General features: G+C 39.9%; 1 protein-coding gene across 1 annotated transcript in view; it reads right to left on the bottom strand.

Moving 5' to 3' along the window:
* MSRA (methionine sulfoxide reductase A) overlaps positions 1-26,312 on the bottom strand; it is a 300,168-nt gene that overhangs the window by 160,587 nt on the left and 113,269 nt on the right. Inside the window, exon 2 of the mRNA XM_050893801.1 lies at positions 21,620-21,688. Coding sequence (XP_050749758.1) covers positions 21,620-21,688 — 69 coding nt within the window. The remainder of the gene's footprint in view (positions 1-21,619; positions 21,689-26,312) is intronic.

The raw sequence follows: 26,312 nt of genomic DNA on the forward strand, positions 1-26,312 counted from the left end.
ACAGCTGCCAGTATCCCTGCTTCTCTTGGCCAGTATAGGACTTGGCCCAAATTTTGAATACGATTGATTTAGTTACCTCTATAAAATCTGGAGAAGGAAATGCTCAGCTGCTTTGAACTGAAATGATTTTTTTCCCCAGTTGGAAGGAATAAATTGAACCTCAGCAAGTTATATACCTATATAATAATGTTCATTTCATACACTTCCGCCAAATACTGAGTGTGATTGGCGTTTTTCTCTTTAAAAAATTGTGTAGAGCAGTTGGTACAGCTGATTGATTGAAGTCAGTCCAAGTACTGATATTTCTAAGTACTGAGCCAAAGAGATATTTATGCTGTGTGCTCTGAAACTGTGGGGACCATTAATTTTTAGTACTTCACAGGTTGAAGTGGGTACCTTGGCTTCACCACGAAAGGTCAGGATGAGACCTTGGTAGGCACCATTGTGTTCCCTCCTGCAAAGAGAAGACGGGCAAGCAGGCAACAAGGAAGCTGTGACGGGACCCCGCAGACTCCCAGTTTGGACATTAAGGAGATCAGGGCATACTGGCAACCCAGGCGAACATCCAGCCTGTATCTAGTCTATACACAGTGGTTGTACGCCTGGTTACAGTAATTTTTCTTGTCTTTATGTAACTCAATAGCATCAGACTTCCCGAAAGTTAAATTTTGTTCTCTACAGGGAAATATGCCAGTCCCTTTGGCTTCACTGTGATTGTGGACACAAATCCAAAAGTAGAACTGGATCTCGCAATCACATGTAAAGTGAGTGAATACAGCTTTGTTGAACACTTTCATACTGCCTGTGCACTTACACAACAGTTAATAAGGGCCTGAAAATCTAAAATGTTCAAAGCTATGTCCTCATAGGCACCAAGATAAAAGTACAGCATGAAATTACCCCAGTGTCTTTGTTCTGAATTTTTTCAAATTCCTGTTGAGAATCTGGAAAGAATTCCAGATTCAGATTGAAATGCAATGTCACCTTTTACATAACACTGTAATATGTAGGGCGCTTTGGTGAGCCATCTGGATACATATAGGATTAATGTTATCAATCAGGATTTAAAGTAAAATTGTATTATTGATGTCTTTAGGGGTTTAACATGCAGCAACCACAGAATATTTGAGCAATCACAGAATATTTGAGATCACTGGAAAACAATCAACTAAGAAATGGTTGGGAGGAATATAAAAAAAACCTGAAATGGAGAACAAGCTCAGCTGAAAGAAATAAAACTCCTGATGACAGATGGCATTAAGCGGATGATCTTCCTAGATAAGCGTTGGCTCTAATGCTACAACAGGGTTGATAAATATGTTGAACAGCTTGCCTGGGGCAAGTCAAACAAAGCCCTCGGCAAGAAATTTAAAATGCAGTTTGCCTAACAGAGCAACTAAAGAGGAATTTCTTGGCTCACCATTTTGCCAAGATGTGTTCTGTTCACACTGCATGAATTCCCAGAGAAACTGTTGGGTTTGCTTCTTTTTCCACAGGAGAAGCAGAAGCCTCATGTTCATTCAAATTAACAAATGCCCAGGCAATTCATTTATGCCTGTACGGTAGCTGCTGACATTCGAAGTGCGTGTGGGCACGTTTGTGTGTGTATGTATGTTTGTATAAAATCTGCACAACAGATTAGAATTATTGTAAAAGGAAAAGCAGACTATCATAATAGAAAAGGAATATTTTACTGTCAAGAGAAAAACTGCCATGTTTTCAGCACGAAAAATATGCATAACATGTCATAAGTATGACTTTTGAAAAACCCTATAAGACAACAGCACTCAAACTGGGAAAAGCAATAGAGACATAGAAAATTATTCTTAAAGTGTGTTTATTCAATCCATCATAAAAGCATGTTACAAGTTATAAATAATACAAAATCAACAGGATTTAAATAAATTTGAAGCCAATATCAAGAATGTTAATAAGGCACAAACCACAGTTGCTCTAAACTTCACAGGTGTAGTACGAGAGGTTTCAGATATTCCTATTTAAATGCAATTTTGATCTTAACCAGCAGAGAGCAGGGATATACACAAGTCAGTGTATTAAAATACTTTCAAAGATGGCCTTACTCACTGCCTCAGTATTCTTTCCCCACCCAATAAGCAGAATATTTAAACCAATTTTATCCTGAAGGCCAAGAAAACTGTTCTCTGGTGAGTCCACATAATAAGAAAATTCGATCATCAAAATCCTCTGTTGGAAAACTTCTTGCCTCTAATTCCCAGAAACTGGAAGATACAGCCCACTCAAAAAATCATCTATGCTGATCTGAAAGGTTGTCATCACACACTGCAAGGAGAATACGTAAAAGCAGCAGATGCCAAACTTTCTGACCTTTGAGGGATGTACCAGAATGACCCTGTACCCGTGGCACATCCCTCCAGCTGGCAGAGCTGGGAGGACAACTGTGCAACGTAACTTCCACCTGTGAGCTGCACCTGAACTGTTCAGAAGTTCATCTTGGGTCTAAATAATCAGAACTAACACCGTGAATCATTCCTAAAAGTGAATAGGAAGAGAAGTAGGTCTTGCGAGAGTGAAGAAAGCCAACCACTTCTGCGGCTCTGCCTTTTTCCGTAGTCTTGGGGTACAGGTTTTATTCCTAATCACTGTTCTGCATCTATTCGTTCTGCATTAATCATACTCAGCATTTTCTTAATTAGGAGAGAAAGGTTAAAAGGAGTGGGAAGATGTGCAGGGTTCATTAGGCCCAAACATATACATACAATTCACGGGCTTTACTTCCCAGCTCCCAAAAGGACACCAGCGTGGGAATACGCCATAGGAGGAAGCCTGGCAGCAGACGTTTGGATCTGGGGCAGCATGTTTTCTGCCTCCTCTAGAAAGCAAATTCTTAAACAGTAATTCACATGTATCTAGCTCCTTTCATCCAAAACCATCAAAGCATTTTGCACACAATAATTAAGCCTCACATGAGCCATAATTTATGAATTATTACTTTAAGTACTCACAACTGAGGTATGAGCGGTCCCCAAGCAAAGCAAAGAATCCCTTTTGGAAAAATACCAAAGGATCTCAACTAACAGGTCTTTGTTTAAAATATCTCTTTTTCATGCTATGACTGTTGGGCGATAGAAACACCACTTGATAAAACTATATGTTTTCTAACTTTTTCCTCCCCGTATTTTGGTAGGTTTGTATTTGTCAGTAAAACTTTGTCTAGATAAAATATAGCAACTTCCATCTTATTCGTCTTCTGTCAGTGAAATATAGCTGCAATATAGTAATGTGGAAAATAAGACAAAATAAAGAACTGCCTCCAAAAATACAGAAAATATATCGGAACATTGTGATTGCATTAACATGTTGAGCCAGATATACCAACTAGTGATCTTGATATTTGTTAGGTTGAGGACAGAACCAGTCAAGATTAGGCATGGGACAAGAGAAATCAAAAATGTTTAACAATAAATAAAGAATTCATCCAAAAAATAGTTCAATGTCTTACTCTTGAAGATTTCCATCTTATAAAAACTCATTTTGTTCTTTGATCGAGTTTCATTGATAAAATGGAACAAATTCTGTTTACTTGGCATTGTATAAGTAATCGATTCCATTATATTTAGACAGGCGTAGAACTGGGAAAAACAAGATGAGAAGGAGGCTTCAGGAATTCAAGCCTGAATGTAGACTGTAAAAGATTTTCTCTCCGAGGCTTGTTTCCATCATTAGTGGTATTGCTATTTTCAAAACCACAGCACATAAAAGCCTTCGTCACAGATTTGAATTCCATTGTGCTGGGTTCTGGGTACAAATGCAGAACAAAACAGCAACCTCCCCAGAAGTTTAGTTTTCTATTTACAGGGCCATTCATATCGGTACATTCCATAAACATGAACAAGAACTGTCACAAATTGTACAATTCAGGAATTGGAAACCAATAAACACGTGTTTTCTTTAACGTTTGGGGATGTGATAATGCAACTGAGTGAATGCTCATGGCTGGGAACAATTGGGCATCATTTTCCATGAACAACTGAATCACATACAAAGCAATATTGCACCAAAAATGGATATGACCTGCAGAAAAGAAGTGCTATTCACAAAGTAAGAACAATCAGTCCTTACGTGCAAAATACTTGGAATAAAACTGCATGTCTTTCATGTCTAATTGATTAAAGAGGAGTCGTAAGAAGTACTGTAAGGACCTGATGTTTCTTGGCCACAAAGATGATGACTGAAGTGTCCCAAGGACACAGAGACAAATCTCAGGGTTTATGGACAAAATTATGACTCCTTTAACTATTTACTCTTTTTAATTTCTCTTACAAAATAAACTATTGGATCAATGCAAATGTGATGAGTATGAATAAAAGCATCAGAAGCTTTTTGCACACCTCTGAAGTGTCCAAAAATGGAACCAAATCTTAATCTGAATGAACACAGCAGAAAGTCCAAGGATACAGTCAATAAAGAATAAATTATGCCAGCTTGTGCACAGATAAATTCAGTCTAGCCACTTTTCTATCTCCTTTCAAGAAAAGAGTAGCTTCTTAATATATTACCTTTCAAAAGTCTGTTAGGGATAAAAAGAACCTCTGGTACAGTAATATGTGAAAGAGATTGAGATAGAGCTACATGGTCCTATCATCAACCTGATTATTTGCTTCATTGCAAAGCATCACATCTTTAGTTCAGTCATTGATTTGAGGCTTTCAAATCATTTTGTGATCTTCCTTTGCTCTAAGCATTCCAACACTTCGCAAAGATTCATTTTAGATCATCTTCGGTCATTTGACACACTTTAGTGCTCTGCTACTCAAGTAGAACTTGATGTACACATAAAATAAGAGATGTCATCAGGGCTGTGTAATCCATTTGATTCTCTTGAAACTGTATCTTTGATATAAATTCATCTCTGCAATAATAGCGAAGTCTTACCCTTGTCTTGTGAAAATCTCTCTAATCTTTCAGCAACTTTAGGGAGCTTGAAATATACAGAAGCAAAACAAAATATATTCCACTATTATAAAACAAAAGCACCACAAACATTTTGTTACCAGCAAAATAAGAATCACTTTTAGGGCTATGCTGCAGAAAATAACAACTTGTTTACAAAGTTTGTTTACTGCAAGGAATAGAAATCTTGCCTTTTCTTTCCTTTTTTGATAACTATTGCTAAGTTAAATTAACTGCCATAGACACATTCAGAAAAAGTAATCTCACATTACTTATTTTATTTATAAGCTTAGATTTTAGACAACAATAGAAAGCTGTAGGCACCATGACAATTATTTAAACTTACAATCTATAATTGCTCAGGAGCAAAAAATAATTACATTCAAATAACAAGACAATTCAACAAGCAGCCCTTTAGTCCTCCTTTCCCCAGCTCCACAGAAACATACCCTTAACCCTTTTCCAATAGAAGCCCAAACTAATAAATGCCTTCTAAGTGTACCTAGAAGATCATTAACATTAATCTATTTTGAACCACAGCTGTCCTCAACGGAAATATAGAATTTCCAAGATTATTTTCTCATCCGTTAGGAGCCAATAAAATTATCATAGAATTACAGAATGGTGTGGGTTGGAAGGGACCGTCAAGATCATCTAGTTCCAACCCCCGTGCCATGGGCAGGGACACCTTCCACTAGACCAGGTTGCCCAAAGCCCCAGCCAACCTGGCCTTGAACACTGCCAGGGAGGGGGCATCTACCACCTCTCTGGGCAACCTGTGCCAGTGCCTCACCACCCTCACAGTGAAGAACTTCTTCCTTACATCTCATCTAAGTCTACCCTCTTTCAGTTTAAAGCCATTACCCCTTGTCCTATCACTACATGCCCTTGTAAAAAGTCCATCTGCAGCTTTCTTGTAGGCCCCTTTAGGTACTGGCAGGCTGCGATAAGGTCTTCCCAGAGCCTTCTCTTCTCCAGGCTGAACAACCCCAACTCTCTCAGCCTCATAGGAGAGGTGCTCCAGCCCTCTGATCATCTTCGTGGCCTCCTCTGGACTCACTCCAACAGGTCCTGCTGGTTACACTTCTTTTGATGCAGCCCAGGATACGGTTGGCTTTCTGGGCTGCAAGCACACATTACCGGCTCATGTTGAGCTTCTCATCAACCAACACCCCCAAGTCCTTCTCCGCAGGGCTGCTCTCAAGCCACTCATCGCCCAGCCTGGATTTGTGCTTGGGATTGCCCCAACCCATGTGCAGGACCTTGCACTTGGCCTTGTGGAACTTCATGAGGTTCGCATGGGCCCACCTCTCAAGCCTGTCAAGGTCCCTCTGGATGGCATCCCTTCCCTCCAGCGTGTCGACCACACCACGCAGCTTGGTGTTGTTGGCAAACTTGCTGAGGGTGCACTCAATCCCACTGTCCATGTCGCCGACAAAGATGTTAAACAGTGTCGGTCCCAATCCCGACCCCTGAGGAATGCCACTCGTCACTGCTCTCCACTTCGACATCAAGCCATTGACCTCAACTCTCTGAGTGCGACCATCCAGCCAGTTCCTTATCCACTGAGTGGTTCATCTGCCAAATCCATGTCTCTCCAATTTAGAGACGAGGATGTCGTGAGGGACAGTGTCAAATGCTTTGCACAAGTGCAGGTGGATGACATCCGTTGCTCTTCCCTTATCCACCAACACTGTAGCCCCATCATAGAAGGCCACCAGATTTGTCAGGCACGATTTGCCCTTAATGAAGCCATGTTGGCTGTCACCAGTCACCTCCTTACTTTCCATGTGCCCTAGCATAGTTTCCAGGAGGATCCACTCCATGATCTTGCCGGGCACAGAGGTGAGACTGACTGGCCTGTAGTTCCCCAGGTCTTCCTTTTTTCCCTTTTTACAAATGGGGGTTATGTTTCCCCTTTTCCAGTCACTGGGAACTTCCCCGGACTGCCACGACTTCTCAGATATGATGGATAGGGGCTTAGCCACTTCATCTGTCAGTTCCCTCAGGACCCGTGGATGCATCTCATCAGGTCCCATGGACTTGTGCACCTTCAGGTTCCTTACATGGTCTCGAACCTGATCTTCTCCTATGGTGGGCAGTTCTTCATTCTCCCAGTCCATGCCTTTGCCTTCTGCATCTTGGGCAGTGTGGCTGGAGCACTTGCCAGTGAGGACTGAGGCAAAAGAGTCATTGAGTACCTCAGCCTTCTCCATGTCCCGGGTAACCAGGTCTCCTGTTTCCTTCCAGAGAGGGTCCGCATTTTCCCTAGTCTTCCTTTTATCACCGACATACCTATAGAAGCTTTTCTTGTTGCCTCTGATGTCCCTGGCCAGATTTAATTCTATCAGGGCTTTGGCTTTCCTAACCTGATCCCTGGCTGCTCGGACAATTTCCCTGTATTCCTCCCAGGCTACCTGTCCTTGCTTCCACCCTCTGTAGGCTTCCTTTGTGTGTCTGAGTTTGTCCAGGAGCTCCTTGTTCATCCACGCAGGCCTCCTGGCGTTTTTGCCTGACTGCCTCTTTGTTGGGATGAATCGCTCCTGAGCTTGGAGGAGGTCAGCCTTGAATATTAACCAGCTTTCTTGGGCCCCTCTTCCCTCCAGGGCTTTGTCCCATGGTACTCTACCAAGCAGATCCCTGAAGAGGCCAAAGTCTGCTCTCCTGAAGTCCAGGGTAGCGAGCTTGCTGTGCGCCCTCCTCGCTGCCCTAAGGATCTTGAACTCCACCATTTCGTGGTCACTGCAGCCAAGGCTGCCCTTGAGCTTCACATTCCCCACCAGCCCCACGTACCCCACCAGTGGTACGTTCTCACTTGCAAAAGAGAATAACTTTTTCCTATCCACCCCCAAAAAGACAATTACTCAAGAAAATACCAGAGAAGATTGTTACAGAAAAGCTAATTTATATCCAGAGGAACGGACAGAGGCCAAATAGATATGTGGTTAGTCAATTACCATTTATGCCATTCTTGACGTGCACTCATTCCCAAAAAACATGGTATGTCACCGTTGAAAATAAAGTACCTATAATAAATGCTGAGGCAGAGTGTTTGCACTGCATTGATGGCTCGACAAAGGAATTGCCATTACGCACAGTGAAGTCCATGACCTGCTCATTCTCCAACCCCATGGTTTTCTTAGACGTCCTCTAAACGTCCTGTGCTCTCTGGCTGTGGCTGGCAGAATATTAAGCTAGAGGGCATCATGAGGCATACAGCCTCTGCCTGTTTTAAGGGCTGTAGTAGCATGCTCTTGCTTAAACAAATAGCCTCTCTAAACTTGAAGCTGGCTTTTGGGAGAGCCTCATAATATGCTATAGACATACGCACTGTCATTTGTTACAGAAGCACCATGACAGCTGCACAGCAGCCATCTAACGTGGAAATTCCCATCTTTACCATGAAGTTGGATGTGGCCGTTGTACAGCAACTCTTTGAACAAGCAAAGATACACTTATTTTTGTTTCAGAATTTTCCTCCTTCTTCACAGGTTTTGAATCAGCAATTATTAACATTTTTTAAAAAGCAATGCAATATGTATTATTTATGACTACTGCATTTCAGAATAATGCAATGGCCAAAAGTGATACATGACAGACAAGCCTGAGCTGCAAGAGTGAACACTGAAGAAGATAATAAATTAGCTTATACAAACTATGGTCAGAGATCCTTGTACGAATGTATTTTGGATAACTGTAGCTATCCAACCAGGCTTGGATAACTCAGATACTGCAGTCATAGAGACAGAGCTGTGCTGCCCCAGGGTGGAAGCAGTAAGAGGTCCCACCATGCTATGCCTTCAGCCCACCCACTTTCCAAGCACAGAGGCATAGACATCTCTCATATCCATGCCAAGCTAGACATGCATCCAGAAGGAGCTGTTGCCTATTTTACAGCATTCACTGTGCAATCAGTCATTTTGCCTCCTTTGGGGTTTTGGGGTTTTTTTTGACATACAACTTCAAAGCAGGTTAGGTGCAATTACTAGAATGCATATCAAGTTTGCAAAACTTGTCAAACTTTATTGTCCAGCAGAAGAGATTCACATGCATCTTTATTATTTCTCATTACAAATCTTTCTGAACAGGGAGCTAATGACAGCTGTGGCTTGCATTTGCATGGTTTTCAACACCATTTTCAACAATGATTCCTCTGTTTTCAAATCAGCACACAGGTTCTAGCTATGTGACCCCACAGCTTTAATTAATTAATAATAGAAAAGCAGTCGATGTGATATGATAGGTGATATACACACGATATATGTGACCTATGACATACAGTATATGGCATAATAGGGATCCATCTCACAGTTGACAACAGCAGGCACTCAGGGAAGAATAAGAAAAGGACAAATACACACGATACTTGCCAGTACTATGGTCCTAGTGTCTGACTTCTGCAGGATTTCCTGAGCCTGCTGTGGCTTGAATAACTCTTAGTAGATCTCTCTTCCAGCTATTTCTCCGGGCCCCATTTCAACCCGAGAAATCTTCTCTATGCAGAAAATCCTTTGCAAGGAGACCAACAGTCTTTTATTTTATTCCAGCTTGTCTGATTTATTGTGAAACTGGCTCCTACTTGCATCCTTTCTTCTGGCCCCTACTTCTTATAAGGGGAGATATTCTGCAAAATCAATTCTCTTTTACGTTCCCCATGCCTATCATCATTCTGTGGACCTCTCATACCCCACTAGGTTATCTCTTTTTCACACTGAATAGTCCTAGTGTACCCTGTTCTTCCTCGTATAGAAGATGCTCCATACTTCTGATCACCCTTTTGCCCGCCCCGAACCCTTTTCATTTCTGCTAGGTCTCTTTTGACCTGAGCGGTGCAGAAATGCATACAGTATTCACCACACGGAAAAACCATGGGTTTATACACTGGCATAATGATGATTTCTGTTTTGTTCTCTTTTCCATTCCTATTCCACCTCACAACAACAGGCATCAACAGGGAAAGGAATTGCATTAGGATTTGGGTATCAGTTGCAAAGGAGTTAGGCATCAGTTAAAATCCGTATATTACTCTCCTCCTGAAACTGTGTGTAAGAAGGGAGTTTGGGGGTAAAATATGACTGATGGAAGTCATCAGCAAAGTGTCTTAGACTCACAGCAGGCTGCAGCCAGGGAGAACACAACTGGTTGTGATCTGAGAAACCCATAGCCTCAGGTTCCAAACAACATAACACTTCTGTAAGCTCCAGCACATGCTCCAAAACATTTTGGATCCACACAGTACCTTGAATTCTTGGGAAAATATTTGTACGGAGTCAATAAGTCTGTTAAAGCAACAAAACTGCCTCAAGGCTACAAACATCTTTGATTTACCCTTGGGTTTGGTCTACAGCATCGTAAAGCATAAATAATTGTAGTCTGGAATAAAAAACTGGAGGGGACCAACATTAGTTTCAAAATGAGGTAAGTGGCAATATTTTAACTGAAGATTTAAAAACTTCAAGTATAAACATACCTTATAAAAATATAAATTTTGGCCTTGTCACATGCACCAAGGATTGGTGACCTATTCAAATGTCTGTTGATGAAAGCAAAAAGAAAGGATTCAGAAGATATTGGCCAGCAAGAGGAAATCCATATTAAAAGTCTCCGCTTATATGCAGTCTTCTTTGTCTGAAGGTACACTACTAGAACAAGGAAAAGTCAGGAGTATTCATGAATTCCTCACACATGCTAAATTCTCACACTATAGTCAGCTCCAGTTGGCTGAATATGTCTGTACCACAGGTGGTTCATGGCCTGGCTTCATTTATTCATGTAACACTGCTGTTCACTGTTTTCAGGATATAGCATGGCATGAGATCTAGGAAATTTAAGAAAAGCTAAAGCTCTGAGATGGGAAACATGGTCAACAACCTTGTTCTTCCATTTACCATGCAAACCACATTTCACCTATGGCACTAAGGCATAATTAGTGTGGTGTGTATGTGTGCACATACATTTTCTCAATTTAGGCTTTTGTTTCAAATCAGTGTCAGTCCGTTAAGAGTGGTGCTTCTATAGCATAAGACCAAGGGTGGGGGCTGCATGCATTGGGGCATGACGTGAGAGCACATCAGGACATTTGAGGATACAAGGCCTGCCAGGAGAATATTGGGGGACAGTATAGAGCGTGATTAGAAGGAGTGGTACCCAGCAAGAAGTATTCCCAAAACCACATGCAGGTTTCATCTCAAAGGGAACCAATTGGTTGTCTCCAGAAGACAGCCTGGTAACAAAGTAGTATGCAGATAGTCAGGACAAAAAAAAGAGAAGAACCTAGGCGTGAATTTCTGTAGAAGACTAGAAATAATCACTACAGCCAAGCAGCACACTACACAATGGTTTGAAGAGGGAACATGTTAGCTACCAAAAGTCCTTCTACATCTAAAAAACATGCCCAGATCTTTAATGTAGCAGCACAGTAAAATGATCTTGGGTTTATTGGTCTCCAGAAAGCAAAGCAATTGATAATCTATCTACCACAGGGATAAACACCATCACACTTGATGAGTCTGAGTATAAACATTTTGATGTTTAAACCCCTACGTTTGCCCTCTCTTGGCTTGTCAGGCACATGCCACTGAATAACACTGAGTTACTCCCATCCTGCTGTGCAGTTGGACTGTATATTATTGTCAAGGTTTGTCTGGAGCCTTGGGTCATATTGAGCTAGTATAAATTAAGAGACAAAAGATGGTGCTAATAGCATACAAGAGAGTGATACAGATGACAACAACATTCAACCACATCAGACTTTCCATCCCAGAAGAATGAGTCAATAAAAGCTGGATGACCATTAGCCCGAGTCTGCAGCGAGGCTCCATGTTATACCTTTGGATACGCAGAAAGACACCTTGCCCTTTCTGCAACTATGCGTCTTTAGATAGTGTACCTAATTACAAATACATTTCAGCATTTCACTCAAGTTATATCCTTTTGACTTGAATGCGTGACTGCTACTACATAATTCATAACATGATTCTCAGTAATTTTCAGTCAAGGTTCAAGCAGAAATGTGTCACACTAGGATTATATTATTTATGAGCATAATGTTGGATTTAAGCCAATGACACACCAATAAATTTTATCTCAAAGCCTGACATATTGCATGCTGTTTTCCCTGGCTCACAAACAAATAACTACGGCTGTTTCAAAATTACTTACAGTTCAACTCAAATCAGAATTTTTTTGTGATTAGTTCTTATCTCATTTGAAAAACTGATCATATTATTTCTTTCTTGTAGATGCTGGTGTATTTTTTCCTTCATTTCTAAAGTGCGTCCTGCACAGAGAGCAAAGTCAGGTGGTATTCGAGAAGAAAAATCTGGAACAAAATGCTGTCTGACCCTCTTAAAGGGTGGAGTTTTCATTCTCTTCTAAAGACAAAAGACTTGTGTGTGTCACCCAGAAAAAGCAGAGAGCCGTACTAGCTAGCATAGATTGCCATTCAAAATAATCTACTAATGTGGGCATTACCCTAAATACAAGGGTAAATAATGTACCTGGCATATACTGGGACGTAAGGGATTCTATGAGAAATACTCTAGAAGCAATTCTTCCCAGCTAACCTCAGGCACTTGAAACAGAGACCTCTAGGGCGTGCTTCAGCATGCAGACTTGAACAACTACATTTAGGTCTCTATAAATAGGTGGTCACATGTGACAAAAGGTGTCCAAGCTCCCAGGACGGTCAGCGGTGACCCAGGGTTCAGTACCGACGCATAAATAAAGGCATCCGGTGTCATCTGAGATGCCTTATGCAGCAATTCTGCACAGGACTGGCATAAGAGTGGCACATATGGCAAAAGGTAGACCTGTGTCCTTGGAAGCTGGACATCAAGGACAATTTCACATGCGTGTTACACTTACATTTATCTGAACATGGAATCCCTAAACAAAGGTATCTAATATCATTTGGGATGTCCTACATAAAGCTACGTGGCTTTCATCTCCTCGTTCAGAAGAGTATGGATCTCCTGTGAGACCTGTATCATCCCTGCCAGCCCCCTGTGGACGTCTCAAATGCCCTAGGACACCTCAAATGGCATAAAACATTTGCAACATATTTATGCAAATGAATCAATTCCCCCTAGTCTAAGCCAGTTGCTTAGATAGCGTTTGACAGAACAAGGCACCTACAGAGGGTGATTTATTCCTTTCTGAGACAGCTGTTATGAACTGACCTCCAAATGTGTTTTCTCTGACTAGGAAGAAATTCTTGAAGACCACTTTAGATTACATACCTAAAATCTACTGAGATTAATTCCAGCCTGATGAGTTGAAAGCACCAATGAGATCAATATAAAGATTCCAGTTGACTCCCCCAAGCTTCAGTATTTCTGAGCAAGTATTTTAAAAGTAGCTGAAGATTTTTGTATCTTCGATTTTAAGCAAGATAATCTAATGATCTATTTTTTGAGATCACCAATAACTTCATCAGGTGAGAAAAACTCCTGAAAAATCAGGAAAATCACTCTAAATTATCTCAAACTGAATAACCCAATAATAAGTAATCCATATTTTTTAATATAGCACCCTATTTGCTCAGTCTCACATCCCCAGTTCTAATATTGTCAGTCTGTGACAGCAGTCTTGTAAAGATAAATCCATCAGGATCTGTAAGATGCACTGACAATACTTTGTGAATGTCACAGTGTGTCTAAAATTATCAAAACAACACAATTTCATCCCTCTAAAAACCTCCTTATATATTTTTTCTCTGCTGACAATTAGATTCATGGCTGAATAGAATAAATCATCACCGTTCTGTATGTTTTATGCTATGTCACCATGCTCTGTGCTTTATTAACAGGAATCAAAGGATAAATGCTGACGGTAAATGTGTATGTCTGTATATCCCAGCACATAAACACACACACACACACACACACACACATATATATCATCTCCTGCAAAGCAGCATAAATCTGACGAGGGCAGCCTCTAGTCATTAACAGGATAATTTACTTCTATTTCAAACTTAAACCAACTCAGAATGATGCCAAGCATATGTTCATCCCAGTCACTGATATATCCCTATTTATCATTGGCAAGAAATTACTTCTCTGCAAGGCTTTTGCATTGCTAAAGTAATCTAGGTGCTCTTGCCGGCTTTTTGCATAGAAAATAAAACGTATGTTAGAGACAATTCCTGCCATTGGAGATCACTGAGCTTTATCCCAAAACCCATGAAAATTAACTATGTCTCTTCCACTCATTTCAGTGGGGAAGTCCCCAAAACATAATTAAGTGGCTGTTTTAAGGTGAATGATGTTGATTGAAAAGCTGCAATCTGATTTACTTTTAAAAACCTCTGGATCTTCACTAATGTGCAATACACACTCTAAGTGGAAATCCACACAAAGCTAAATTCTTCATTACCTCAAGAAAGCTAAATTAACATAAACGAGTCCCTAATGGAGAAGGACAGATACTGTGTTTGAAGGCCACATTACTTTTGTTTTCAGAAGCAAAAAGAAAAAGAGATGTGGATCCTTTGAAATAAAAGAATGTTATGAAGGGTTGTGCTGATCAAGGACAGCTTTCACTTTGCATTAGGGGTATTTTATTGTCCCTTATTAGTGTTTATAAGTGTCAGGAAATGTCCTTGGCAAAGACCAAGCAGACTGCAGCATTTTGTATTTATCTGGGTCTGTCTTGCACAGTGCTCTGCAATTGGCCATTTACACTACCACGAAGTTGATGTACAATGCTATCAAATCAGATCACCAGCATTTAATGCATAATGCCTATGATATGCTATAGGACAAGAGAAATTGTCCTACAGCATATCATAGAAAATCAAGATTTTTATTTTTAAAAGGTCCCAGAATTATGTTTATTTCTGTGTTTATCACCTTATCTTACAACAGGCTTAGGGGAAAATTTTCAGTTCAGGGCTTCCCTGGTTAGACTTTTAAATCCTAAACAGAGAACATCCCCTGGCAATTGCTTAGAGCTGACATACTCCCTGAAGGTTTGACCGGCAAACCAGAGGATCATACTTCAGGCAAAATTACAAGGAAGAAGATGTTTAGGCACTCGTGGCAATAAGGATGAACCAGGACCAGATAGGAGAGGCAGGGAACTGGGTTGTGTTTCAGTTCTCTGGAAGAGGCAACAAAAAGACACTGGCCATAAGTCAGTATCTGGAACATAAAAAAAGAAAATGGGAAATAAGGATATATTTCTTTAATAAAAACACTGCAAAGGTAAGAATAGGAACATGATTTGGTTTAGGGACGGAGCAGCCTCCCTTTAGGCAATCCCTTTGCGTTATGCAATGTCTTCACAGGTTTATTTTCTCATTCCACAACTGCAGAAAGTTCAGTGTCCATTTTTACCCCACCTTCTGAACACAGGACAGCATTAATGCTTCAGTGCTTTACAAATCCAGCCAATTAGTACACCTCCTTCCCTTCTCCAAGATGTTGAAAGAGAATTAGCATGAGAAACATGAATCCCTTCTGGAAGACGTTCCCTCTGGCTCTCAATTCTTCCACAATGTGATCCTTGTAACATCTGGTAATATTGCTGTAGATGTTTCTCCTACAATTTGGGTCACAGCACACACACCTGTTTCAACATCATGAAGTCTTACATTCTCTTCAGATAGAGATATAATATCTTCTGACATGTGGCATGGTTTAAAGCTTTCTTCCTTTTTTTTGAGCAACAGAGAAAAACTGTTTGTTCTATTTTTACTGTCTACAAAAAAACGTATTTCTCTTGGGGTCCAAACTTTGTTTCCTGTGATTTCCTTTTCCCAGTGAAAAGAACAGAGCTCATCATAAAAACATAGTAATTGAAAACTCAGTTGGACCAAAGGACTTCTTAACACACTTTCTTATCTGGCATGGCCACCAGCAGCTGTTTCAGGAATGAATAAAAGAAACTCTATATAGAATGATCCATTCTTAAACACATCATCCCACTTTCAAGTCAAATTATTTTCCTTTAGTTGAAAAGTTGCCCTGATCAAGCCTTTATTAGAAAGAGTTTGTCGTGGTTTAACCCCAGCCGGCAACTCAGCACCACGCAGCCGCTCGCTCACTCCCCCCCACCCAGTGGGATGGGGGAGAGAACCGGAAAAAAACAACCCTCGTGGACTGAGAAAAAGACAGTTTAATAGGACAGAAAGGAATGAAAAATAATGATAATGATAATGATAATGATAATAATAATAATAATAATAATAATATGACAATAGTAATACTAAAAGAATTAAACCATACAAAGCAAGTGGTGCACAATGCAATTGCTCACCACTCGTTGACCGATGCCCAGTTAGTTCCCGAGCCACGATCTGCCCCTCCCAGCCAACTCGCCCAGTTTATATACTGGGCATGATGTCATATGGTATGGAATAGCTCTTTGGCCAGTTTGGGTCAGCTGTCCTGGCTGTGTCCCCCCCCGCAACTTCTTGCTGGCTGGCCATGAGAAGCTGAAAAATCCTTGACTTAGTATGAACACTACTTAGCAACAACTAAAAACATCAGTGTGTTATCAACATTATTTTCCTACTAAATCCAAAACACTGCACTATACCAGCTACTAGGAAGAAAATTAACTCTGTCCTAGCCAAAACCAGGACAGAGTTGAACCACCCAAGAGCAGGTCTTGTTTGAGGAGCTCAGCTTTCCAACTGCATAAGCCACGTGGGTATCGTGTGATGCTGCACTGCAGAGGCAGCTGAACAGGCCACATGCAAAGGCTGAGAAACCCCTGGCTCTGCCCGGGGTTAACTGGACAATCTTGGTGCAATCCTATTTCAGTTTTTAAATAACCTTTGGAAGCAGTGGGAATTGTGGGAATGCATAGGGTACACCTGAATCTCAACAGGACATAACTCAGGTAAAGTACAACAATAACATGGCTCTATAGAATTACTGGAACATGCTGCTGTCTAATAAGTGCAGAGCAGAAGGTGAACAAGCTTGGATCTGTCTGCCAACTCAGAAATGTCTGTAATTAGATCTTATCAGTCACTTAACATCCTACTTCTGTCTATATTTTGTTTACATCAAGAAATCAATTACCCCATTACTAGCCAGTATATGTCAAGCAAATACAACACAATTTAGTCCTGTATTTAAAAAGTGTTATAGTTACAAATCTGAACTATTGCCAGATTTTACTTAAGGTAAATAAGAGCCCTTCTATGAATGCACCATATGCACAATGCTTCCTCTTAGACAAATAAGGTAGCATATAAAGCACAGTGAATATATACGTGCTCTGGGATAAACTGGAGTCTTGCAATAGCAGTAGTTGATAAGAAAAATATGCACTTAAAATTCAGAAACGCTGACCAGAAATATTTCTGAGCATAATACAGCAGTGCATTTAAATGTGTTGAAAATATGCAAAGAATTACAATGGTACTGATGGAAATATTAATTTATTGGAATTTGCATATATTCTGCAGCTTTGAAGCATTTCATTTCTTACACCTCTATCCAAAAGTTGATTTTAGACCCTAAATTGCTTCTTTTCAAAACATTATCAACTCCCTAATACATGTTCAGGTTCTGACTTTTGGTTAGGTTTTTGGTCAAAATCAGTCACTACAGGCAAAATACTTTTAATTGAAAATATCTATGGCCATAAAAACTACAAGAAAACTTTCTGGACAGGTATTTATTGAACGGCTTCTACTTTACCATCCATAACACAAACACATAACATCTAGAGTTTCAGCTGTTTCAGTCACTGAACTTGGGAATACACCCCCCTCTTTACTTCAAGGGACACAATGATTTTTGATAGAGCATTCTACAGTGTCTCCAGTGAGGCTGTGAGCAGTGCCTGTGCACCTCCTGTGCTCTTAGTGCTTCAGTATCAGCTGGAAACTGGATTAAGAGGTCACTGGATGGTTAGCGTTAAAAGATTTCCATTGAAGAGTCACCCTCACCCTTGAAATCTAGCTTTTTCACCATTGTAGAAACAAGGACACATTTCTTTATTCTGATGAACAATAGGTGTATCTTAGGCAGCTGAATGATGCTAAACAGACAACCGGAGAATCTCAAGATCATTTAAATAGTCTTTTGAAAACTGTGAGGTTCTGTTATAAATGGGAAAGCTGCAGGAACAATGACCCGTGTACATTCACCCTGTACCTTAATCAAAACAAGAAGTCATATCATGAAGTAAGTAACGCAGCATTAGTAAGAGCATCTTGAAGGAGGTTTTGCAGGAGATGGAGCTATGTAATGCAATCTAACTGCATTTTACAAGCAGGTAAAAGGATTAGTGTTTACAACCCAGCATTACATTTTACACTGTTATTTTTAGTCGTGAATCTAAAACTATCCAAGCAGTAGGAAAATTCACTGCAAGTAGGCTATATCTACAAAATCATACGGCTATTTACCATCTTTTAGCTTTTGTAGATCTTTTTAAGGAAGAGGGATTTCTTCTTAGTAAGTACTGCTCCTCGAGATTTGTCCCTATGCAATCCCAATTAAAGGATTAAAGGATGTTTCTGGAGAAGACGTGTGAGAAGCCCTCTCTTGCTAAGGTAGAGTCAGAAAGTCTACTAGCTCAGACTAGCTCAGTTTCTTCCCCTAGCTTACAGAGTCCTAAAACACAAAGAACTTGCTGTTAACAGGAGTCTACATGGATAGGATGAGTAACAATCTGAGGAGAAGAATTACTAACAGATAATCGTGTTCTTCTCTGTGTGCTTCCTTTCATTCCCATTCACATGGGGCCAGCAAACGCTGCCCCCTTGGAGGCAGCAAAAGTGAACGGTAGCTCCATTTTTCTATACCACATCTCAGAATGGGATGCCAATGCCAACAAATGACAACAATTATCATCAGAGTCATGTTTGTATACTATTATATTTCAGGTCTAATAGTAAACCTAAGAACATGTAGGTTTTCCATTTATTCACAGCACAGATGGCAGCAGCATGAGTTTTCACCACCTAGCCCAACATTTGCAATCACAATCTTGTGGAAAATCTAGGGCAATTTAAAAATGATGAAAGTTACCAGGCTTGACATGAATATAACAGAATTCCTCAGGAATGATTCAAAGTAGGCTGTTTAATAAGATTTTGTGCTCTTCCAATGAAATTCTGTAGGTAGGATATTAATTTCTATGAAATTTTACAAATCATGTACAATCAACAGTAATATAACCAATATTAGCACTCCCACCAAGAGCCACCACAACCACTGGAAAACTGATCTGACCATCACACAGGAAATAAAGGAGGAGCTTTAAAAAAATTTAAACAGTGAAGACTGCATCAATATCAGATTGTACCAGAGCTCTCTCACCTTGTCCGCTGTAACAAATCCAAAGCAGAACCTCTACATCCATCTTAACCTTAAAATTCAAAAGGTAACATACAATCACTTTCCATTTGCTCAAAAAAAATTATCAATCTTTCACTCCACCATTCCAAGAATTTTCTTATGTTCCCAAAACGTACAGACAAGGGAATACTGGCAGAAAGACAATACTGGATTAGAGGAACTCTAAAGAGAACTTGAAGAAATCATGATGATAACTGAAGGGTGACACCCACAAACCATTTCTCCTCTTCAACCATGGTAACTACAGAAACGTTAGCTCCACAGGAAAGTTAACACTTACTATGATTTTTTGCAATCATCAATTCAAAAGATAATTTTTGGAGTAATAAATTAGTGCCCATGGATAACTTAGTCCTTTGCATTCCGCATAGGATTGCTAAATATTTCAGACGTGAATACAGCTCTGTTTGAAAACAGATTAAGATCAACAATTCATTCCAGACAGATATGTAAACTGTTACTGCATAAGAACTTTCAGACACTGCTCAGGTTCTTGAAATATTTATGCTACAACTTTTCTTTTTATAAATTAGACCAGATCATCATCGCTAAGTTCAATGACTGAGAAAATACCATATTGACATAGGCTACTTTTGCCTGTAAAATACAGACTCATAATCTTTAACAGCAGTAGGGATGATTAGATTATCTAACGTGATCTACTGTATCATGGAGGGAAGAGAATTTCTACAGCTTCTGCCTTTATGGAGATCAATAATATGTTTTACTATTGATGCATAACCTCAGGAAGCATCTGGGGCGAATGGGGTGCCTGACTCAAGTGTCTAGGTTCATTCTGGGTGCCCTAGGACTACTGAGATATCCACACCGCAGGACTACAGGAGATCCCTCTGGTTTGGTAGCTGGCAGCCTGGTGAGCCTAAGACATCTGAAACCTCTGGTTAGGCACCCTGCTGACTGTCCCAGTCCGTATCTGAAGACATGACAATATGCAGATTCTCTTGGTTGCTTTGATAGTTTGTTTCAGTGTTTCACCTTTTTGTTGCTGTTGTTAATAAATTCTGTCTAATTGCTCAATAGAATGTGAAATGTATTTTAGTATTTGTCTCAGAAACACTGCGTGCAGGTGTAAAATTGCCTGCCAATGCCTACTCACTATACCCCTGATTTCATATCTGAAGGCTGCATTTATTCTTTTTGTTACATCATACTGGGCATTTATATAGCATTGCTTCTCAGAATCACTGCTTTCCAGGGTACATCCTCCATTTTTACATATTTGTTTTTACACACATTGCCTTGCAATTGCCAAAATTTATATATATGTTATTAGAACGGGTCCAGGTCAAAAATACTGATGACTGCTTTATATACCTGACCTGCGCTTATTATGATCTAGAACTCCATCAGGCTAGATGATATAGCAGGTGTATCAAGTAGTAATTTAATATTTACTTCAACATCCCAGATAGATAAACATTTAATAGGATATAATAAATTTCCTAAGGCACTTTTGTATCATCCTGTAAAGTTAATAGAGAATTACATACTTTCGAAACAACCGAATCTTATGGTTCAAAACAGGGTTAGGAAATTTTTCATTCTCTGTAACAGTAAGTTTTAAGAATAATTGTCATAGAAATCCACTTTTTTTTTCCTTAGTAAATTCCATAGGCTTGCCCTTAAGGACTAACATTAGCACATTCTGAAATGACAGCTCTGATGATTCCCAGATTTGGGTACAGTCAATATCTTGGTAAAAAACTGGTGATTCTGATCTATTTTAGGATGTTTCTTTCTTCCAGAAGTAATTAATTTCTCCAGAGAAACACTTTCTTTCAAGTTTTACAAAAGGGCTCAAAGAATGACATTTTCATAGAAAATAGCATAGATACAATGAAATTAAACATCTTCTCTTTTACAGCTGGCCACCTTTCCAGCTCTGTTGGCGCCCAGCAGGAAGCCTACGGGACTATTCACAAAGTAAAGTACAAAACAGCGGGTTTGGTTTGGGGCACGTAAATGGTAAAAACTCTGCAAGTACAGTAGATCCCAACAGTTTGAGTTCCTTGCATGACTTAAGGTCTGGAGAATCACGGATCATCTTCAGAATTTTGTTTAAACTAATTAATGATCTTACAGGAATTATCATACATAAAAAGCTACTATTTTGGACTTTCTATGGACCACAATAAGGGTTTAAATTTTCTGTTTGTATAACTCAGAAAAATACTTTTAGTATACTTCTTTTGCAGCATGGACATCTCCCAAAATGATCAGTGGCTTTAGCTGATTGTAGTGATTAGAAATGGCAATAGCAGCCCAGGCTGAAATTACCAAATTTGGCATGCAGGAACACTATACAGCTTAGAGCTTTTATTTTAAAAATGATGTCTTACCAAATACAGCCATCTGTGTTCCCTCTGGGAAAGGTTCTACCATTCTGTTTCCATTGACATGATGTTTATCTAGAAGGGGAAAAAAAAAAGTCAAAATGTAATAGAATATATGCTTTGCATAAAACCAACTGTTTTTTTCTTACAGTTCTATTGAAACCTGAAGTCTGATTTATGAAAGCTGACCTGTACAATTCACTAATATCTGGAACTTCACACTCTCTGAGTCTATTTTTCAAAAATACTGTCCACAAGTCCCAGGATATAAACTGGAGATGCATTTCAGTTTAGTGGTTAAGACAAGTCAGCTGATACTAACGTGACACACACATACAGAGCAACACACAGTAGCGATCACTGTCAAAGGTGGAGTACTCTTGAAAGCAACCTCCTCATGCAAGCAGAAAAAGCAGGGAAATCATAATTCTCCTTTGCTGCTAGGACATGTTGGTGCTCAATCACAAGCTTTTTTATATGATCAAGCACAAACTATGTGTATTTTCTGCACTAGTGTGGTGGGTTGACCTTGACTGGCTGCCAGATGCCCACCCAGCCGCTCTCTCACTCCCCCTCGTCAGCAGGACGGGGAGAAAACAAGATGGAAAAGCTCGTGGGTCAACGTAATATATAGGGAGATCCCTTACCAATTACCATCATGGGCAGACCAGACTCGACTTGGGGAAAATTAATTTCATTTATGGCCAATTAAAATGTGTTTGGATAGTGAGAAACAAAGAAAAATTAAAACAACACCTTCCCCGCACCTCCCCTTTTCCCCGGCTCATCTTCACTCCATTCCGGACTCTGACCTTCAGGCTCACAGGGCTGTTTCTCACACTGTTTTCCTCACTCCTCACTGCCATGCCACGTTTTGCCCTTTCTTACATACATTTTGCCAGAGGCACCACCAGCGTTGTCGACAGGCTCAGCTGTGTCCTGTGGTGGGGCTGTTGCCAAGCCAGCTGGAACTGGCTGGAACCGGTTGTGTCCAGCATGGGGCAGGCCCTGCCTCTTCCTCACAGAGGCCGCCCCTGCAACTCTCCCGCTACCAAAACATGGACGTTTACACCCAATACAATGAGCAATCTGTTCACTAAAATGAATATTTATCCAGCATACGCTAATGCCACATCCATTCATGACAGACCGTACAGAGTTTGTCCTTCACAGCAGTCACACCTTGGACTGTTTTAACACTATCAAATTACTGCCGCCATTGGAAACCACTGTAACAGATCAAACGTAACCGCTCTTCCATTAACCAACACTCAATCAAGAAGGGGAGAGGAGCACAAAATGCAAAACAAAACCCATCGTGCAATTGTCCTCAGTGACTTGGAGTCAGCAGCCCCAGCACCTTCCAGCTCCCACCAAGTCTCCGCGGTGATGTTTTTCACACAGGACACTTCCTCTATGCTATGGACAAATTTCTTCCATTTTTCTTAGAAAACTTGAGGCATGACACAAAATTAGCAAAACCACATCCGCTGTTTTCATGGAAACTGAAAAGTTGGTCCATTTGAGGTTTACTTTAGTTAAACGGTCCTTTTCTAGCCACTATGGCTACCCACTCGCAGGTGAAAGACCATTTTTTCTACAGAGCAGCTAGGCTCTGGGAAATCTTCTGGTCTGTGGAAGCAGACAGATGAGCTACAGCTCTCACAAGCTGCAGCTCAAGACTAAGTTATATATCCTTGCACAAGTACACAGGAGGACATAAGACAGAACACCTGTACAAAGCATTTGCATAAAAGCCAAATCAAGACAGACTTTCAGTCTTAAGGCATACAAAGCATACAGGAAAGTGCAATATTCTGGCATTGCTGGTGCTCACAGGGATTATTTCTATGCATTAAAGTAGCAGAAGCCTGGATTTACTCCCTCCACGACAAGATGGTTCCCAGGGGCTAGAAACTGCTCAGTTTCCAAACTAAATAATATATTCTTCACATCCCAATGTACTTCTCTTTCATTCCAGTGTACTTTCCTCAGCATAAAGAAAATTCTACTTCTTGTGATAATATAGGCTTATCACTATTGTATAATCAGGGTTGTATATATAACCTGGAAGGTTTGTATTTATAACATGGAAGCGAGCTCTCCAACCTCCAAATAAAATAAAATATACAGATCCACAAGAGAATATTCCCAATCCTTTTCACTGGCATCCCCACATTCATTTCTTGATCTACTAAGATTGTCAACAATAGTGGAAAGAAATAAAATCCCCTGAACTCAAACTACAGGTTTCTGTTCACAAAATACTTTCCAGGGAGAAAGCCAAGAGATTTCCTCAGTATGATGTGCATTATTTTACTTCCTGTAGTACAGAACCTGGTGGGGAATAAAAATGGGATTGCCTTGCAAATTCTCTGAAAGCAATATTTTTCATTAGCAGGGAGGCATAGCACAGTACTAATCCCAGGTGGCATCAAACATTTATCAACAGTCAATGAGAAGGGAAAATCAGGGTTATCTGCAATTGGAGCAAGAGGTGCCATGAAGTCAATTGTTTGCATTTCGGAAGATTGAATGCCCTGTGCCACACAAGCCAAGAGAGGGGCTTTAGGAAGGAAATTGTTGGGAGGTTCCAGAGTGGGAGTAATACGACCAGCGCCGTACAAGGTTTCAACCTTGTTAGCTATAGCTTGTATTACTAACATGATCTACAGCCATCTGAGATGAGCAAACAGTCAGAAAAATTATGAAACATCATGCAAGATCAAATAAACTAGCCCTGCCCTAGTCCTGATAGCTGCCTTCATTTAAAGAGTGAATGACATACATGATGTATGAAGTAGTTATCATTTCAAACGGTGAGGCTTTCAATATATTAAAATTAAAATTAAACTTTTAGAGGTGAGATGGGCTTGAATGAAAGTAATATTTTCAGAGTTCCCAAGTTGTCTTCCAACGCCTTCATACTTTTGTTTCGAAGATCTTAGCCAGATAAAATATTACATTTTCTTGTCATTCATACTTTGTTTTACAATTTTTCCAGTATTCCCTGCACCCTGCCTAGATGCACTAAATAATAAAAAAAAAAAAAAAAACCAAAAAATTAAAAGGACTTTCACAAACATACATTCAACCTTGGGAAGAAAGTAACAACACATAAGTATAAAAAGCCCCTCAACAAGTACGCTATTCAAAGAACATAGCAGTTTGGGGCTTTTACCTGAACGGTTTTTCTTGTGAAAACACAAGCTTTAACTCTCACCTACAAATTGGATTGAGTACCTCCAGAAAATCAGAAATACTTCGGCCCCATGGAATTAGAAAAAAATTAGGACTTCCCCTGTAACTTGCCAACAGGAAGAATAAATGACTTTTCCAAGGTCATCGTCATTTCAGAGACAAGAGCTTACAATAAGTAAGAAAAAACCTGTTGTTCCAGAAACATGGAAAGATTGTCAGTGAACACTGAACTGGCTATGAGAAGTTAACTTCAGCTTCCTAGTGGTGAAAACAACACATTTCACCCTAATACTGTCAATATTTACAGGATTAATCCTTCAGTGGACTACAACAGCATTCAGGCACTTGGAAAAGTAGAATTGGGAGGACATGGATGTCTTCATGTCATTTTCTTAATCTTCTAGATCTCCTCAGGGTTTCAACAGAAAGCCAATTGGTAAGGAATACATTTTTATTTCTGTTTTATTGATAATCAGTCTGTCAGCATTTTCATGAATGGAACTTCACAACCAAACAACCGGGGACTTCTCTCAAAACTGTCGAATGCTGCTCCATCCTCAACTGCAAAAAGTCTCTACCATTTTTCAAACTAAGCCTGAGAGATATCTGCAACATACTTTGCTCCCTGCTGAACAGAACTAGTATGCGCTGAAAGCAACACATATCCCGGAGGTCTTGACATTCAACTGTAGCTTCAAGCAAAGTCTGCTTTAGACAGGTGCAGTGCCTGGCCTGCTCTCCTTAGATTCTCTGGATTTTTATAGAAATAATCCTTCACAGATCCTCTGTATCTGTGAAACAGCATAATATATGGAAAGATAATCAAAAGTTGCTAAACAGGTCCTCAATCTTTCTTTGGCATTATTCAGTCTTTGCAGCCTATCACTCAATAGTTTCTAACACAGTCCTACAATTGCCCTTTGCTAAGGATTCACTAACTTCAAGTAAATTTCTGTCCACACATGGATTAGGCTATATCTGTACTAGTAAATTATTAAAATAAACAAGTCATATGTAGAAACTATTTGAGAGAGTGTTAATTAGCCCAGCTGAAATCAGGTTAGATTCTATCTTAGTGATTTACCAGTGTGGGCAATCAAGTTCCAGTGCCTGGACCTGTTCTCTGACACATTTTAATTTATTAGTATACACTTCATTTATCTTCACAGTTCCATGTACGTCGATGGTATCACACCTGTAATAGATAAATTTAACAATGGAAGAGGTTCAAAATGAGAAAGTTTGATAAAAAATATTTCCTTTCAAACCAGCCTGACTTAAGCTCTAAACAGATTTACTGTTCTGCTATAAGCCTGGAGGAAAGCTAAAGTCCAGTTAAATAAAAACTCATTGCCGTTAAGTTAGATTCCTAATAAAGTCATTGCCACAAGATTTATAGCACTTATCAGACCTTTAACAGAATCAAATTTGCAATTATTAAAGGCTGAAGTTTGTGCTTCTTTCTTAAATATGCAAAATTAAAGCACTGCTCTAATGC

The sequence above is a fragment of the Gymnogyps californianus genome, chromosome 3 (assembly GCF_018139145.2).
Source record: "Gymnogyps californianus isolate 813 chromosome 3, ASM1813914v2, whole genome shotgun sequence".
NCBI classification, from domain to species: domain Eukaryota; kingdom Metazoa; phylum Chordata; class Aves; order Accipitriformes; family Cathartidae; genus Gymnogyps; species Gymnogyps californianus.